The following is a 17,338-nucleotide window of genomic DNA, read 5'->3' on the forward strand; positions in this document are numbered from 1 at the left end:
CATCTGGAAGAATTTTGAGCCAGTTAATCTTTTTAGTGTTGTCTGTGAAGGTTCTCAGTCATCCAGGTCATCTTAAGGTGAAGGGTTTAGTTCAGTCAACTGAATTTTTCTTGTGATCTTGAAGACGTTTTCCTCTCATCCGAGAGGCTTCTTCAGTTCTAAAACTCGTTTGGAGAGTCCCAGGTATTTAACCACTAGAGGTGAAGGTGGGGCTAAGGCTGATGGTATCTACTATCAGCAAGGTGACAAGAGACTAAAGAATTTTTTTCAACAACAGGTGTTGAATCTCAATGAGGTATTAATATGCTAATAGAGGGGGGCCTCATGAGAGTTACGGCCCACTGAGTAGCCTCCTGCCTATAACTCATCATCATGTGAGTCGTTAGGCTCACATGAGGAAAGGTGTGACGAGTGGTTAAATCTTCTGGGAGAGTTCTCAAGGGCAACATTGACTTTTGAAATTCGACAGACGGGCCAGACCAGATGGCTGGAGATTGTGCAAACTAATTACATGCTAAAGACCAATACTGACAAAGTAAAGAATACTCACATTCAGTTTCAGTGGGAACAGTGCTGTTGGTCTTCCTTTTTGCCAGTGCGTCAAAGTCTGGTGTCAAAGTTTCTTCAAGAAACTTCATGAACTGACGATGCTGAAGCCCTCTCCCTGGTATAAAGTTAACGAGTTTTATGATTGGCTTCACGACATGATCAAGATGCAAAACAGACTTACAGAGCGCTTCCTGATGGATTATGCAGTGTAGGAAAATCACATCCAGCTCAGGGTTTTCCTCCTTCACCTTATCCTGGATTCTTTTCAGCAGCCCGAGTTTGGCATCCATCCGTGGTGACATTGCGAGTTTACACCACAGCAGCTTCATCCTCTGGATGACTCAGACACCCTGTCCTACAGTCCTCTCCACGTGTTTCCCCTTCATGGATTCATGGTCAAAAATTCCTCCGTTGTCTCAAAATGTTCATTAATCCCTATAATAAAAATTAAAAGCTGAGCAGTGTCTTTTATGTCACTACTTTCGTCCAGTGACTCCACTTTTTCGTTCAGTGAGCTGGCTAAGCCTTGGTCAATTAGTTCAACACTGCAAGTAACTGTCCTGTGTGATAAACTAATTTTTTCAAATTTGTTTTTGCTCTCTGGACACAGACTTGCTGTCTCTACCATGCATTCTTTCAAAAACTCCCCTTCGGAGAAAGGCTTGCTAGCCTTTGCTATTTTGAATGAAGCAAATAACTTGCCTTCGTGCTTTACTCTTGAATCGTACTTTGCCGAAAAAAAATATTTTGCTGAGTGTGTAAACTGGCTGCCAGCCTCTGACCGTAGCTGTCCGTTCTTGGCTGACTGGTTGCTAGCGTAGTTAGCATGCTTCGTGAAAAAGTGCCGGCTAATATTGTATTCTTTAAAAACCGCAACGGTTTCATTGCAAATGAGACATACAGCCTTTGAACGGACTTCAGCGAAAAAATATTTAGTAGTCCACTCCTTCTGAAACACTCAACACTCACTGTCGACTTTTCTTTTCTTTAATCCATTCATTGTTACGGCAGGGCTCAATGCAGCTGCAAAGTAGAAGAAGAGAAAATAAACCAACAAAGGTTACTTGTGTCTGGAGCGCGCCATCTAGTGGTGTCAACAGAAACGACGGGTACTGCAGGGGAAGGATTGAAAAGCCCAACGGGCCGTATGTGGCCCGGGGCCGTAGTGTGCCCATGCCTGCTCTAAGGACGGCGGAAGTGACTACAATCGCATGATGAAAATATAAATAGCTTCCGCTGGACGGTGCACAACAACAAGCAATAAGACATAAAATATAAACATTAAGTAATAAAATCAAATGCACCTATATAACAAAACAATATTAAAAATGAAAACAACTGCAAAGGAGGCCAGATATATACAATATGAGAGATGGAATAAGAACCAGTAAATAGAATAATTATGTCAGGAAATTGCACATCTAGGAAATTGCACGAAAGTAGCGAAAAGTGACAATGTGCGTTCAGGTAGGCAGGCGTTCGAAGTCCAGGAGTCTGATGGACCATGGGTAGAAGATGTTCCTAAGCCTGTTTGTCCTGCATTTTGAGGATCTCAGTCTCTTCCCTGATGGCAGCAGGCTGAACAGGGTGTGTGCTGTATGCCCAGATCTTTTTTCCCCTCTGCTGATGCAGCGGGAGGTTTTGCGTGAAATTCTGCAAATTTTGGCTTTTTTCTTCTGCTTTTTTTGTGTTTTTCCAATGCACATCAAGGAAATAAACATGTATATACCAAAAAACATTTGTAATTGATTGAAGCAACTTCTTGGAGAAATGGTGTAATTTCTGGAAAAATTCCACGGGTGCCAGTGCTTTCCTTCATGACTGTATGTTGAGCAGTGTTTTTGCAGAATGTGTGTTTTTGTAGAATGTGTGTCTTTGCACTGTCCTGTCAATGTAAATCAAATGGAATGGTACTGTGGAAAAAAAGAATTTCCCCACAGGGAAGTCTAAAGTCAGCATTGTGTTCGGATTTGATGGGAACTAGACCAAAGAGCATAAAATAAACTAAAATAAATACTGTGCAGCTGATTGGTTACTAGATCCCTGAGCATTTTGTGAGGATGCTGCCAGCTTCAGTGTGGAATAAGGACAAAGCAGGCTGAGGATTTGTGCTGATGGAAGAGAAAGCAGGGATTAGTGTATTTACAGCTCCGCTCAGCCGGCGTCAGCCTCCTATTCAAAACACACAATTTCAACTGTAATTTGCATTTTACAGGTCTGCCGTTGCCCCCCCCCCGACAAATCTCAGCCTGTTCGGTTTGAGCCACTGAGGAGGATCGTTGCTGCGGTCTGGAGCTGTGACAGCGCGTCGCCGTGTCGGGCCACCAGCCATTGGGTGGGACAAGGGAACAGATGGCGCATCCAAGCCGGGCTGCAGGAGCCGTTAGTCCTGCACTGAAGATGAGTATTAATCAGTGAAATACGTCTGGCTGTTAGCTGAAAGCATCTTCTTCAGACAACCATGAGAAGAGACTAGGGTAGTGGGTGTGAGGAAGCAACGCAGATTGAGTAAAAACATAATAATTCATGCGCGACTGTTGTGGACCCACTGGCATCAACTTAATCCCTCTGGACGTGTCTGTCTCGGTGAACAATGGTTGACAACCGCTACGCCACAGCTCTGGTCATCGCCTGCGTGCTGAGCATCCTGGATCTGTCGGTGGCGGTGGGGACGCAGCACTGGTACCAGTACAGCAGCCCCACGGTGCGCGGGGAGGGCAACATCTCCGCGCGCCTTGTACGACGAGTTCAGTCGGAGAGTTCGATGAGAAGACCTACAGCGACACACTGTTCCGCCTCAACGGGACCGTGGGCCTGGTGGCTGTGTGCTGGTCCCCGCCAACGCTCCCTGGTACAAGGATCCAGGTATTATCATTACCCAACACCTGCACCCACGCAGATGGATAACTGAGGCATCACTCCATGTCCTGAAGTTTACTGTAGGGGTGACCCATGTTAGAGGCTCCTTATGTCCACTATAGTCACGTTTCCTTTGCGATTCTTTCACATTCACATAATTTACTAGTCCGAGGAAACCAAAAGAAGTATATTGATGTGACATTTTGTCTTAAAATACACTCACGTATTCCTTTGTATACACCAGATATCAGTGTATGATATTACCAGAACTGGAGGACATTTTTACATCCCACTCATCAAATTTCAAGTAATCCATGTGCAAAATACTAAAACATGTTGTTGTGTAATTTAATTGTCCTCCAAATCTAAAAAGAGTTTAAAATATTTTTTAAAATACTCGTCGACCCCCTTTTCTCTTGTCCACCCCAAAGATGACCAAATTGAATATAAACTGATGAAATTGAAATCTCATTAAATCTCTCTTGTAATTGTGGGATTTTTTTTAAATGAGCATGATATTTTAAATAATATTTATTATGCTTGGAATCTGTTTCCCACAGCAACCCTCTTAGCATAACCTTTTAGCTGGTAAAAGAAGGAAACAGTGAATCACATGATATGCTAAAATTAACATCGTCAAACAGTTTTTTTCCTAAGAATGGGTAGAGCAAAACTATGGCCTCTCTTCTGTTTTTCATATTTTCATCACATTGTCAGCCTTGATTGAATGTCTCACTTTATCTCATATTGTCAGGAAAAGATAAATTCTTGACTTTTTCCATCAGTAAGTTTGTCCTCTTGGTCTAGCTTCTACTCCTGAGAAAAGCTAACATTAGCATGAATTAGCAACCCTGTTACTGTGATTAGAGTAGGGTTAGCAAACAACAAATAAAACATGGAGTAAAAATTTTACCACTGATGTGTAAGCTGAGCCATTCAAGCCTTTGATAGTTTATTACCTATTACTGATGAATATGAAGCAGAAAATTGTAAAAGAGAAGGTTTATTTTTCAAAAATTTTGAAACCCAAATGTCCTCCGATTCTTAAATGACCCTCGTTTCCAAAGAGATTCTTTGCCTTGCTAAATCACATTCCCATAATTTTACTGGTCTGAGGAAATCAAAAGAAGGGCTTTGAAGTATACTGATGTAACATTTTGACAGTATACAATAAATCTCTGCGTCTTAAATAAAAAGAAATACATTCACAAGCCTCCTTTTTACTGTTTACACAAAGATATCCAGCTGTATGTATTAGCACACTATGGAAGGATTATCAAGAGTTTAACAAATTATAACAAAACACTTTGTATCTTGTGAAAGACCAGGAGTTTTAAGGGAAGATACAACCCATGATATGCCACTACCGGAGTTATGTGCCAATCGTCACATAACTCCTCCGCGTTCCCTTGGCGGAGTAATAACATGGACATGATGCTTAATGTGAACATCAGTGCACCACGTATTATGTTACCCACACAAAAGCTAATGCTACCTATAATTCCAGATTTTACTAACATACATCTGTCCAGAAAAAAAATCAGACAACTATGAGATGGTCAGGGTGTGAACTTTTATTTTTAAATTTAGGGATTTAAGATGGAATAACCCATTGACATCTGAAAAGTATCTGAAATAAAAGTGCATTAATTTATATGTGACTTCTAGTAAATTGTGTATGAGGTGCTTCAATAATGGTAATTGAACTGACCTCTTTCAGATGTGAAGTTGGAGTGTCGAAATTTTAATCTACCTCAGCAGTTCACTCCCCAAGTACAAAAGAACCAGGGAACCACAACAGTGGGAGGATATGCTCCGCACTTGTAAGTCCAGCCACAAGATTGTCCCTTTAAATATACACTATCATTCAAAAGTTTGGGGTCACCCAGACAATTTCATGTTTTCCATGAAAACTCACACGTTGATTCATTTGCTAACATAATTCCACAAGGGTTTTCTAATCATCAGTTAGCCTTTCAACTCCATTAGCTAGCACAATGTAGCATTAGAACACAGGAGTGATGGTTGCTGGAAATGTTCCTCTGTACAACTATGGAGATGTTCCATTAAAAATCAGACGTTTCCAGCTAGAATAATCATCGTTTCCCACATCAACAATGTATAGACAGTTTGTCTTTTAAAAAATAAGGACGTTTCTAAGTGACCTCAAACTTTTGAACGGTAATGTATATAAACTGCATTTAGCTGTAAGAAAGTTGGCAACAGAATCAGTCTCTTCTCTATGCAGTGCATTCTTTATGTGTGATTATTTCTTAATGCAATAGCCCCAGTCAGGGCACCATCCTCTACCATGCATAAGAAAGTAACAATTAAATAAAAGCCCATTTTATTGACATGCCTCTGAACATATAGCTTCTTGTGTGTATATATAGACCTGTGGAGATGCCAGTTTCTGCTTCCACTGGTGTCACTGGGCCTGGTGGTGTTGGCAGGCCTGACTGGGTTCTGTGCCTGTCTCTGTCGAAGCCTCACGCCTACTCTAGGGATAGGCGTGCTTCACCTGCTGGCTGGTAAGACTAATTCAACTGCAATACTCACAAGAATAGATTGCGTCAAATGAGTGGACATAGCCAATGTGATATCAGCCCGTCACTGCTTGATAAGAGTCAATGGTTAGCAAGGTGCATCCATAATAAAAGTTAACTGGGATTGTAGCCAGAGTTTAGCTGCATCTAATTCGGGCAAAGAATGTCTTGTCTTGTTTGTATTTTTTAAACCCATCACAGTTATCACGAGCACTGCCATTAAAATGGCCAATTCACTAAAGGAAACCACAACACTAGTAGAGCTGCTTTATTGCATGACTCAGCTCCTCAGCAACACTTGATATTGTCACTGAGGTAGATTGCTAGCTTGGAGCTTGTTGTTATTCCCCATAACACATAGACAGCATAAGGGAAGAAGAAGGCCACATTTAGTGCACGGACATTAACGGGCTTTTACCCACAGCCAATCTTTAATGAGTCAGACTCGTGGAAAAAAATGAACAACCGAATCCTCAGCATGTCTTTTAGCTCAATCAAAGCCTGAACAGGACATTTTTAGGCAACCAGAATGTAAACATTAACACATTTCACAAACTGAAAACACATTGAAACGGTCAACGTTCTTCAGACAAAATCACAGACAGCACCCAAAAACAAGTTCAGTACTGTTTAAATGAGCACAGTGCCATGGATACATATTGCTATCTATCAGTCCCACAGTGACCTGTCTATCCTGAGTGACAGGGATTTGTCAGTCACGAGGTAGCCACACCCTAAAACCCTGCTTTGTTGTTTCTGTGACTTTAAATGAGGCAATAATTTACAAAATGGGCACCATCTTGTATTGAAAAGCCTTGACAGTTACAGTTTAAACCAGTCATTAGGAAAATGTTTACGAATGTGATAAATCAAGGGAGAAATAAAAATATTTTCCTGTAGACTTTTATATGATCAAAGTTCTCTTTGCAACTCAAGGAGTCACCCACTGCTGGCCATTAGAAGTAATGCAAGTTTTAGACTTTACGTTTGAGACCTGTCAGCTTCAACCGCTTCTTTTATACAGTCTTTGCTTGAGGAATCTGCAAATCTACATCTGAAAACTAAGAGATATGTCACCGTGGCTTGAGTTTGAAATTACGCCCCAGCTATTGTTGTATTTTATCTGAGTCATAAGTTTGAATCCAAGTCTGTAAAAGTAATATGAGCAACGAAAAGCATGTTCAATAATTCAATTCCTTCAAAAAATGTTTAAAACAGAACTGTTTGGGTTCTCTTGTAAATAATCCATCAATATAATACCACGTAATAAATCAGTTAAGACCAAACAGAGATGGATCACACTGCTGTGCAAAAGAAAACCAGCTAATACACATGTAAAGACTGTTAACAACGCCATGATAAACATACATATAACAGCTAATGGGGACAGTAATTGATTGTCTGAAGCATGCTAAGAACTTTTTAAATAATTGTTTACAAAAACTCAACAGTAAATTGCAAGTCAGAAGCACAACTGTAAATATGAAATTAACAATGACTTATTTCCATTCAGCTGCATTATTTTTAGGGTCTTTTTAGGGTGTCGTGCATGCTGGCTCGTTGTCACATTGTCATCACTTAGTGGGACAGTTGAACAAAGCAGACACATTATCAGTGTTATTAGGAATATCTGCTTCACCTGCAGTAAGAAGTCAAATGAAAAATGTGCTATTACTGCAAAATATATCAGGATGATTTGTGTTGGCTGTATTAAAGAACAAAGTCTCCTGCTTATTCTGTTCCCTGCAGGCCTCTGCACTTTAGCTACAGTGTGCTGCTATCTGGCGGGGATGGATCTGCTGCACAGGGTGTCAATGCTTCCTGACAAGGTGGATGGCTCTCTGGGCTGGTCCCTTTACCTGGCTCTTATTTCCTCGCCTCTCCACATGATGGCCGCCGCCTTGCTGGTGTGGGCGGCGCGCAGTCATAGTCAGAACTACTACCGCATGACCGCCTACCGCGTGGCGTAGACTGAGGTTCAGCTCTGGATCTCAAACCCTGTTCATAATTCACACCCCTCTCTGACACCCAAGGTAGATTTTCTTAATGATCTCAGAGGAAGAAGTTGTGGGTTAATCCAATGGATTAAAATGCATATACTCTCTAATAATGACCCTATCTGCTGCATTAAAAGATTAGATTTTTATCTCGCTGGTGGTTATCGAATTGGTTTTAGAAGGTCAACCGCAAAGATTAGTATAGTATAGCATAAGTTTGGTTTATACTACCTTAACTCCAACAGCAAAGCATCAACCTTGTCACAGTTTCATGCTACATACAAATTCAGTCAAGATTCTGAATACACAGTGTACACACAGTGGCTAAATACAACTGGTGGTTAAATTGCAGTTTATTTTCAGTGTTTCTTGAGTCACTGATACGATTATACTCGCTAGGTTAACTGCGGACATTAAGCACAAGTCTTAGTTCAGCTTTGATTTGTGTCTGATGGGCTTTTCATGGTTATGCAGGCACAGTTTTCTTGTGCAATGTTTGACATTTCATGGGCTTGCTTTCAGTTTTATCTCTGTACAGCTTTTTACTTTCATACACTGCTGTTGAAAAGTTTGGGGTCACTTAGAAATGTCCTTATTTTTGAAAGACAAGCAGCCTTTTTTTCAGTGAAGATAACATTAAATGAAATAGAAATACAGTCTATGTGGTGAATGACTATTCTAGCTGGAAACAGCTGATCTTTAATGGAATATCTCCATAGGGGTACAGAGGAACATTTCCAGCAACCATCACTCCTGTGTTCTAATGCTACATTGTGTTAGCTAATGGTGTTGAAAGGCTAACTGATGATTAGAAAACCCTTGTTGCAATTATGTTAGCACATGAATAAAAGTGTGAAATTTTCAGGGTGACCCCAAACTTTTGAACGGTAGTGTGCATCATTATGGGATGTTGCTGCCTTCTTATTGTTCCCTCTACTGACAGCAGATGCATCACACTTCTACAAATTGTTGACCAGATGATGAGCCAAGTTTGTTCGTCTTGTATGTTTAGACAAAAAATGGTGGCGTGGGGTTTCACTAATCTAAAAGATGCTCCGTCCAAAAACACAGCTCCTCACAATTAGAAGAACAATCAATTAAATTGTTGAAACTACTAAAAAAAAAAAACTCAGGGAAAACTCATATTTATAAAGACAGATGTGTCTAAAATCATGGATTGATTAATGTGAATCAACATGCGTCTTGTGTAGTCTCCAACCGCTATTAAAAACAAGACACTATAGAGATCAGTAGACATATTAGCTACATGCTAACGGTTGGATTTTTCAAGTCTGATTTGCTTCTGATTGCACCCGGAATCACAGCTGGATGTGGTGACAAAACAGCCTGACTATGTTTCTGCAGCAAAGTACAAAAATGCTAAGATAATTCTGTCGACAGGGGTTTGCTTTAAGTGTTTAACTTCAACTGCTTTGAAACATTGTCAGAGAATGTTGCATTAGTGAGGTGTACAGTGAGTTAGGCAGTTACTGTGTTCATATTTCTGTTATTACAAAAGAATTAAATGTCTAGTGTTTCTTTTTTTTTTACTTAAGTAACGTATTTATTTATGGCAGTGATATGTTTCTGATTTGTTTACCCATTGTATTGTTTTCTTTGCTCTTTTCATACATATTTTTTACTATTTGGATTTTGTAGATCTTTTAAAAAAAAGTCATTTACTCAACGTAATAGTGCTAATTTAACAATTGTGTTAACCCCATACACTTTTTGTGAGTTTTGCTTATTATTTGATGTTTGCGTTTCATTTTTTTAAATTTATATTTGTTCCTTGGCTTATTTATTCATTTCTTTGTTACCACCCTTATGGGAAAAAACATACACATGAACTACTTTAACATGATTTAAGGAAAATTGTTTCCCCCTCTTTGGCATTATGAATGTACTTTAAAGGCCATATTATAATAGTCTACAAGTATATCTTTGCACTTCAAATTATTTTAAACGTATGCTCAATATTGTTGCAGTGATTGGTGGTGAATTTCTATTTTTTGACAATGTAAATGTTCAAGTATTTAAATACATTTGGAAAACAGCATCATTATGACCCAGAAACCATGTTATATGTCTGAATAAATATAGAGGAACACCGCTCCGAAGGGTTCATGAAATTAATGAATGTCTGTGAAATAATGCACTATTTGTGGTCTCATGGTAAATAAGACTGTATTTCACACATTCAGCCTTTAAATACAAGAAATCCCTGAATGCATTGTAGCATAATGTATGGCATTTGTGAATCTAAAGTGAAAACGTTGTTCTTTCTCCAGTTGTGAAAAGTTACAAACTGTACACTTGTGTGCAAGTATATGCAAGCGTACACATGCTTTCATTTCAATAAAGGTTTTCCTAAAAATTTATTTCAGAGTCACACCAGTCTCATGTCCAAACATCTTCAGTTCTCGTCCTCTGATGAATATTGCTGATGATTAGCTTGTTGCTCCTGCTCTGTCTCCACTCGGATTGAAGGAATCATCACGCGCCTCTTTCTCGCCAGGGACAGAGCAATGCCCTTCTCATAGTAAGCACATTCATTGATGAAGAAAGGATAAAGAGGTTCTTTGCCTTTATACCTCAGCGTTTCACCTGAGAACGTCTGGAACAGTGGGTCGTCAGGGTGGAGGAGGCAGAAATCTCGGTCCTGTTGGGAAAATTTGACAATTAGGTCCACTGATAATGGGCAACAACAACAGGCTTTTACAATATACACGGCCGTTTAAAAGTTTGGGGTCACTTAGAAATGTGTGTGCATGCTGTTCTTGCATGCAACTTAAAGTTTTGTACTTGTTATTTTGAAATGCACATATTTCACTTGAGGCTACAAGCACCTTCATTTATCTGACAGAAACGTTAACAAGAAAAGTAATCCACTCCACTGGACACTCAAATACAGCATGACATGAGATCATTTTCTACAATATTTTTAAAAAAAAACAAAAACTAGCCAACAAGATGAAAGATGTTCAAATAAGTTCCACTGTGACCTATTGCAACAGTAAAATACTTACACTACTGTTCAAAAGTTTGGGGTCACTTAGAAATGTCCTTTTCCCCCCCCAATGAAGACAACATTAACCCTCCTGTTGTCCTCATTTACAGGCACAAAAAATATTGTTCCCTTGTCTGAAAAAAAATCTAAAAATTCACAAAACAATTCCCCAAATTTATAAAAAATTGCAAAACCTTCGGGAAGAAAGTTCCAAAAAAATTCCTTAAAAGTTTTATTTAAAAAAAAAAAATCCTCAGATTTGGTGAGAAAAAATAAAACAAAATAATAAAATAAAAATTGTAAATATTTTCAAAAAATTTATAAAAATCTTCCGAAAAAATCCTAAAAATATCTAAAGTGATTACATGTATATCAGTAAAAGTTCTAATATTTTCTTTAATACAATTTTTTTTGACATTTTTTTCCATCAAAAAACATACAGAAATTTCCCAAAAATGTGGAAATTTTCACTGTGAAAATTTATTTTTTTCCACATTTTCAAACTTTGAAATGGGTCAATTTGACCCACAGGCCGACACCAAGCTTAAATGAATCAAAAACAGTCTAGACATTGCTAATGCTTTTAATGGAATATCTCCATAGGGGTACAGAGGAACATTTCCAGAAACCATCACTCCTGTGTTCTCATGCTACATTGTGTTAGCTAATGGTGTTGAAAGGCTAATTGATGATTAGAAAACCTTTGTGCAATTATGTTAGCATATTATAGGCACCAGCACCCCCCGCGACCCTAGTGAAGATAAAGCGGTGTATAGAAAATGGATGGATGGATGGATGGATGGATGGATGTTAGCACATGAATAAAAGTGTAAGTTTTCATGGAAAACATGCAACTGTCTGGTTGACCCCAAGCATTTGAACAGTAGCATATGTGAAGTATTACAGCAACTCTTGATTTAGTAGTCATTCTCCACTCCAGCAGTTACCCATTATCATGAGGTGATGGTGTGGTTGTAGAAATGGATTTCCTCTGCAAAGTGACTAGACTAACCCCTGAAGACATGTTGAGGAGCTCAGATATCTAGAGGGAGCTGCTCCTCTGCATCAACAAGAGACAACTGAGGTGGTTTAGATGCCTCCCGGACACTATTCTTTGGAGGATTTCTGGGAACGTCCAACTGGGAGAAGACCCCAGTGAAGACCCAGAACTTTCTGTGGGGATTGCACATCTCAGGAACACCTTGGAATCCCTCAGTTGGAACAGCAGGATTTTACGCCTGGAATGCCCTGTTATGCCTGCTTCCACCGTGACCCGATGTCAGGGAGCGACAGATAATGACTCCCAGCGTTGAGAAGCCTCCAAGGAACACTATTTAGCAAGCTGGTGAGCAAGGAAGCAAATGCACGAAATTCTATGGTATGATAAAAAGAAGCCTACATTTTCTCTTCCATTATGATATGAAAAAAACTGTATGACTAAAATCAGAATATATCCGGGCTGCACAGTGGCCTGGTGGTTAGCACTTTGGTCTTGCAGCTGGAAGATCCCCAGTTTGTTCCCCGCCTTCCCGGGATCTTTTTGCATGGAGTTTGCATGTTCTCTCTGTGCATGCATGGGTTTACTCCAGGTACTCTGGCTTCCTCCGACAGTCCAGCAACACGCTGAGGTTAACTAGTGATTCCAAATGTACTGCAGATGTGAACGTGAGTGTGATTGTTTGCCTCCATATGTTGCTCTGCGATAGACTGGTGACCTGCCCAGGGCGTCTCCTGCCTTCACCACAAGTCATCTGGGATAAACTCCAGCCCCGCCATGACTCTATTGAGGATATGTGTGTATGGATGTATAGTATAGAAAATGGATGGATAAATTATATCCACATGGGTGCCCAGATACTTCAACTGGTTGAGTGGGTGACCCATAAACAGGAGCTATAGTTCCCGACGCAGTGGCCTGGGCTTGATTCCAGTTCATGGCTCTTTGTGGTAGGTCTCTCCCCTATTCTCCTCCCTACTTTCCTGTCTGCCTCTCGACTAACCTGTCTAATAAAGCCAACAAAAGGCCATAAAATAACTGCAAAAAATAAAAAAAATAAAAGAATATATCCACAGAAAATGCAACTTTCAAGGCATCCACTGATTCTGAAAATATCAGCAACCACATTAAAACTCAGAGCTTTCTGGAAATTCAGCTTCATGATTGCCCTCTGGTATGAAGCTATTTTAGTTAAGGCTTCACCCTGTGTAACATGGTCTAGAACCTAAGACTGGATAACAAAGTAACATAAATGTTTCTAAGCAGAGGCAACATACAAGATAAACAGTGCATTTTTAACAACGGCTGATTCTATTCTTTAAGGATAAGGGCATTTGTTTTTCATAATTCAACACAGCTGGGTTCAGTCTTTAAACACTGAAGGTAGAAATACATCTCAGGCCGTACCTGGAGGTGAGGATGAATGGCTGCTGTGATGTTGTGAGTCACACTGTCTCTCGGGTAGTCGATGTGTTTAACCATGGTGAACACATCCACAAACCCTCCTCTAAATATTGCACCTGATGATAAAAGCAAAACAGCGGCTCATACGACGCAAATGGCTTTCAAGACTACTGGCATTTCTGAGCTGTGTGGCAAAACAAAAACATATTCAGTGAGTAGTCTGTACCTGAGTTAAATAAACGGACCCAATCAAGCATGTGCTGCACGCCACCCTTCATTGCTGTGTAGATGTTGGATCTGACTACACCATGGGGCTGAGGGCCGATCTCCATGGCTGCAGAAAATGGATTTAAGATCGCAAATATGTCGCATTGTCCAAAAACTCTGATCCCTTTGATAAACTGGTAAAAAATGAAGAACTTACCAAAGCCATGCTTTCCTACTGAATCAAGGGAATATGATTCTTTATTGGAGACATCAAAATGGATGAACCTCATTGGTATGTCTGGTATCTCCTTCTGAAAAAGTCAGATAGTCACTTTCTTTGTGTAACCAAACGTACAGAGTGACATCATTTTAAATGAGGATGCAAAAAAAAAAAGCACTTTTACTTGCCTGTAGGTGTCTGAATATGTGCAGGCAGATCCAGTCGCAGTCCGAGTATGTAATGAAGCACATGCCCATGTTGGCAGTGGTGTTATGGAGGTCACAGACGAGATCCACCGCCTGCCGACTGCCTTTGGGACCCAGCAAGGCGTTGAGCTCTCGCGACCTAATGATCTCGTAGGGGTCTGTGTCTGATATGGGACCGCTGGAAGGCAGAGAAAGTGGAATCTTATCACTATCAGAAGTGTGATATGGGCAACATCATCTCTCTATCAGTGCCCTAATGGGGTTTTTTTTCATTTTTTTTAATTTAACAGAACATACACCAAATACAGAATACAGAACACCCCCCACCCCCTGTACAAAGAGAACCTAGCTCAAAGCAAATACGTACAGCACTGAGCTGAAATTATTGGCACCTCTGGATTTTTACAGAAATTACACCATTTCTCCCAGAAATTGTTGCAATTACAAATGTTTTTGGTATGCATGGCTCATTTTGTGTAAAATTAGGTCAATTATGGCTTTTTTCTTTTGCTTCCTTGTGATTTTCCAATGCATATCAAGGAAATAAACACATGTATACCAACAACATTTATATTTTCTGTTAGAAATGGTGCATTTTCGTGAAAAATTCCATGGGTGCCAATAATTTCGGCCAGGACTGTAATAGTCAAAGTAATGTAAACGATAAAAACAAAAGAATAAATAGAACATAAAGTACGAGGTGGTGTAAATAATCCTGGCTTATAGAGGCCGTGTCATACCAAATTGGTATCATTTTTATCCTAAATCTGATAAAATTGTTGGCAAAGTCTCAATGTAGATCAAGCAGGGCTGCCAAATCTCCGAAAGATATTGCATTCGCTTCTCAAAGTAGAAAAAGTAATCTTTGCAAGTGAGATGGAGCTGTTTCCATTTCCATTAACCATCTAGCTACAGGGAGACATGAGTTAGACTTCCATGTCATCGCTATACACTTCCTGGCAGTGCACAAAGCTATTTCGAACACGAAAAGCACTCAGAGAGCGCCGTACTCCGCCAAGACTGCTCCATCGTATGATTTCCAATGGATAAGTCCTGATAAGTCCGCAGCGGCCGATTTGCAGGAGGATCGCGATCATGTGATCATCAACAGACAGCTGATGTAGTGTTCACTTGTTGTCATAGTTACAGTGCTGCTGTGCCGCTATCTCGCAATGATACAGAAATCTTTTACAAATCTGTGAATCCAGACTATAAGCCACATCACTACCAAAATCAATAAGGTGGTCCTTGTGTCATTTCTGACCTTCCCTGAAAATTTCATCCAAATCCTTTAATCCGTTTTTGAGTAATGTTGCTAACAGACAGACAGACAGACAGACAAACGTACGCCAGTCGCCACAAAACTCTGCTATGTTCCTTGGTGGAGAAAAAGTCTCCTTTGGGAGTTCTTAAAATGTGCTTTAATGGTTGTAAAGTTCCCCAGTAGGCAAATTTGTGGGTCCAATGGGAAGGCAAATCCTGCAAGTTTTGCCATAATATCACTAAAGATGCATCAGTAAGTACTAAGCTTCTTCATGACCAGGTGCAATGTAAAAACAATCCCTCCTCTGTACCACATCTAAAACATGTCTGACAGCTCCATTGTGGTGTAATATAAAGTTGGTGAAGAAAGTCATCAGGGCCTTACTTGAGGGTGGCGTGGGTGAAGCAGCGGTTCAGGTCGGTGTCAACGTATCTGTGGCACTGCTGCGTGGCCCGTGGGTTTGACAGCACTATCATCACCGACACGGGCTCTTCCTCCTCTTCCACCGCTTTCTTCTCCACTTTCAGCAGCTCTCTCACCAAGTACACTCCAGACAGCTCGTTGCCATGGGTACCGCCACACACAGCCACCCTGGGCAACCTCGGTAAACACATCAGCTCGTCTACCTCCATTTGACTGAGAGCAAACAGGGATAGATACAGCAGGGAAAAGTGCCAGAAATTAAAGGTGCATGCACCGAACGTACAGCGCAGTGCTTGTATTATAATGGAGATGGTTAGAGATGCACAGAACTAGCGGCATCTTCCCTATTTTTGGTCTCTCTTTGTTTATTCGGTATGCATCAGTGTCCAACAATGTCAGGCTATAAATCAGATTTCCCTCGGTTTGTTTCCCTGAGTGGGCGGTATCAGTTACACTGCTGCTCATGTCACTGGGTTTATCATGTACAACACTGCAACACAAAGCAGAGATATTGATTCGTGAAACCTTACCTCGCTTTATCTTGCTTGCTGAAACCTACAAAGGGACAGTTCCAACTAAAAAAAAACCAACTTCCCCCTTATATCAGCAGATTAAAGTCTCTTGTGGTCAATAAGGATGAACTGCCAGCGCCACATTTACAAATAAGAGATGGAACAAGTGACTATCATACAGCACATCTTACCCCATCTACCCTGGCTGCTACCTCTCTCCTCCCTCTCCCCCTGCCGTTTACCCTCTTCTACCCTCTCCCAGGCTTTCATGCAGTTTCACTGACTCAGCATTCCCATCCGTCCCTTTGAACAAGCCTTTGCAGCCTGTTATGCAAACTCTCACCGTCTCTCAACCACCTCTTGTCCACTGTACCACACTATACCGCCGTCAGGGTGTGTTCTGAGTGTGATGTAGTGCGTCTGTTGCCTCCTTTGGTCACAGCAACTGTGAGGTTTAGCTGCACCGTAAAGCCCCTCCCCAGCTTTCCCCCAATTCCCCCTTTTTCTCTCTGCCCCATGTATAGGATGGTAGGTTCCAGTGTGCCTTTCAGAAAAGTGACTAAAAATAAATCTGCTGGCATGACACAGCAGGAGAGGCGCCTGTGATGTGGACGGGGGAAGAAGCAGCTCTCCTGGCTGGGAACATAACAAGAGAGGCAGCAGGGGGATTTAAAGACACAGATTTAAGCTTCAGATCGAAACACAACACGGCAGACTGTGAAAGCAAAGGGAAAGTAGGAGGAATCGTTGCAATATATCTATTTTTCCGATGCTTGCCTTCCATATTTATGGTTGCCATCTATAGTTCTTGCCCAGTCTTACTGCTACTTCTGAGCTTGTGAGAAGCCTTTTTGTTTTGTTTTTCTTTGATTCATTCCACACAGCGAAGCTACAATCATATGATGATCTTACAGTAAATGATGCATTATCTTTTGTTAAACTACCTAATAGTGTATGAAGACATTAAACACCTGCAGCATACACAATAATGCAATCCAAAAACATCGGTGTATAATGCAGTAAATGCTCCCTGTCTGTGGTTTAATATTATACAAGATGTCCAACAATTTTAAGAATTTATTACAAAGGCAGCTGATGAGATGTCTTAACCAGATTTCTTTCATTGTAATCCGTGTTTGTTAAA

At 40.5% G+C, this 17,338-nt stretch overlaps 2 protein-coding genes across 3 annotated transcripts; one reads left to right on the forward strand and one right to left on the reverse strand.

Annotated features, from left to right (window-relative positions):
- Positions 1–2,670: 2,670 nt before the first annotated feature.
- On the forward strand, positions 2,671–10,332 carry LOC110965196 (claudin domain-containing protein 1-like). The gene is given in 9 exon segments (XM_022214135.2): positions 2,671–3,276; positions 3,278–3,301; positions 3,303–3,364; positions 3,367–3,414; positions 5,129–5,184; positions 5,187–5,211; positions 5,214–5,231; positions 5,802–5,939; positions 7,704–10,332. Coding segments are annotated over 9 exon segments (726 nt in total). The 5' UTR covers positions 2,671–3,142; the 3' UTR covers positions 7,925–10,332.
- LOC110965195 (N-acyl-aromatic-L-amino acid amidohydrolase (carboxylate-forming) B-like) lies at positions 10,120–17,074 on the reverse strand. 2 transcript variants are annotated; one of them, XM_051943702.1, is made up of 7 exons: positions 16,538–17,074; positions 15,644–15,895; positions 13,978–14,173; positions 13,787–13,880; positions 13,589–13,696; positions 13,366–13,478; positions 10,120–10,613 (listed from the first exon to the last, which is right to left on the reverse strand). In XM_051943702.1, the coding sequence occupies exons 2-7, from the start codon at positions 15,889–15,891 to the stop codon at positions 10,368–10,370; spliced, it is 1,005 nt and encodes a 334-aa protein (XP_051799662.1). In that variant the 5' UTR covers positions 15,892–15,895; positions 16,538–17,074; the 3' UTR covers positions 10,120–10,367. The 2 variants fall into 2 exon arrangements, with proteins under 2 accessions (XP_051799662.1, XP_051799661.1); XM_051943701.1 differs by having other exon boundaries at positions 16,213–17,074.
- Between the last annotated feature and the right edge of the window lie 264 nt (positions 17,075–17,338).

Source organism: Acanthochromis polyacanthus, chromosome 23, assembly GCF_021347895.1.
Source record: "Acanthochromis polyacanthus isolate Apoly-LR-REF ecotype Palm Island chromosome 23, KAUST_Apoly_ChrSc, whole genome shotgun sequence".
Lineage (NCBI taxonomy): Eukaryota > Metazoa > Chordata > Actinopteri > Pomacentridae > Acanthochromis > Acanthochromis polyacanthus.

Coding starts and splice junctions, on each gene's coding strand:
- LOC110965195 (XM_051943702.1), bottom strand. CDS start 15,891: ATGGAGGTAGACGAGCTGATGTGTTTACCGAGGTTGCCCAGGGTGGCT. Junction 14,174..15,643: donor TTCACCCACGCCACCCTCAA/GTAAGGCCCTGA, acceptor TCTGCCTTCCAG/CGGTCCCATATCAGACACAG. Junction 13,697..13,786: donor AGTAGGAAAGCATGGCTTTG/GTAAGTTCTTCA, acceptor CATTTTCTGCAG/CCATGGAGATCGGCCCTCAG.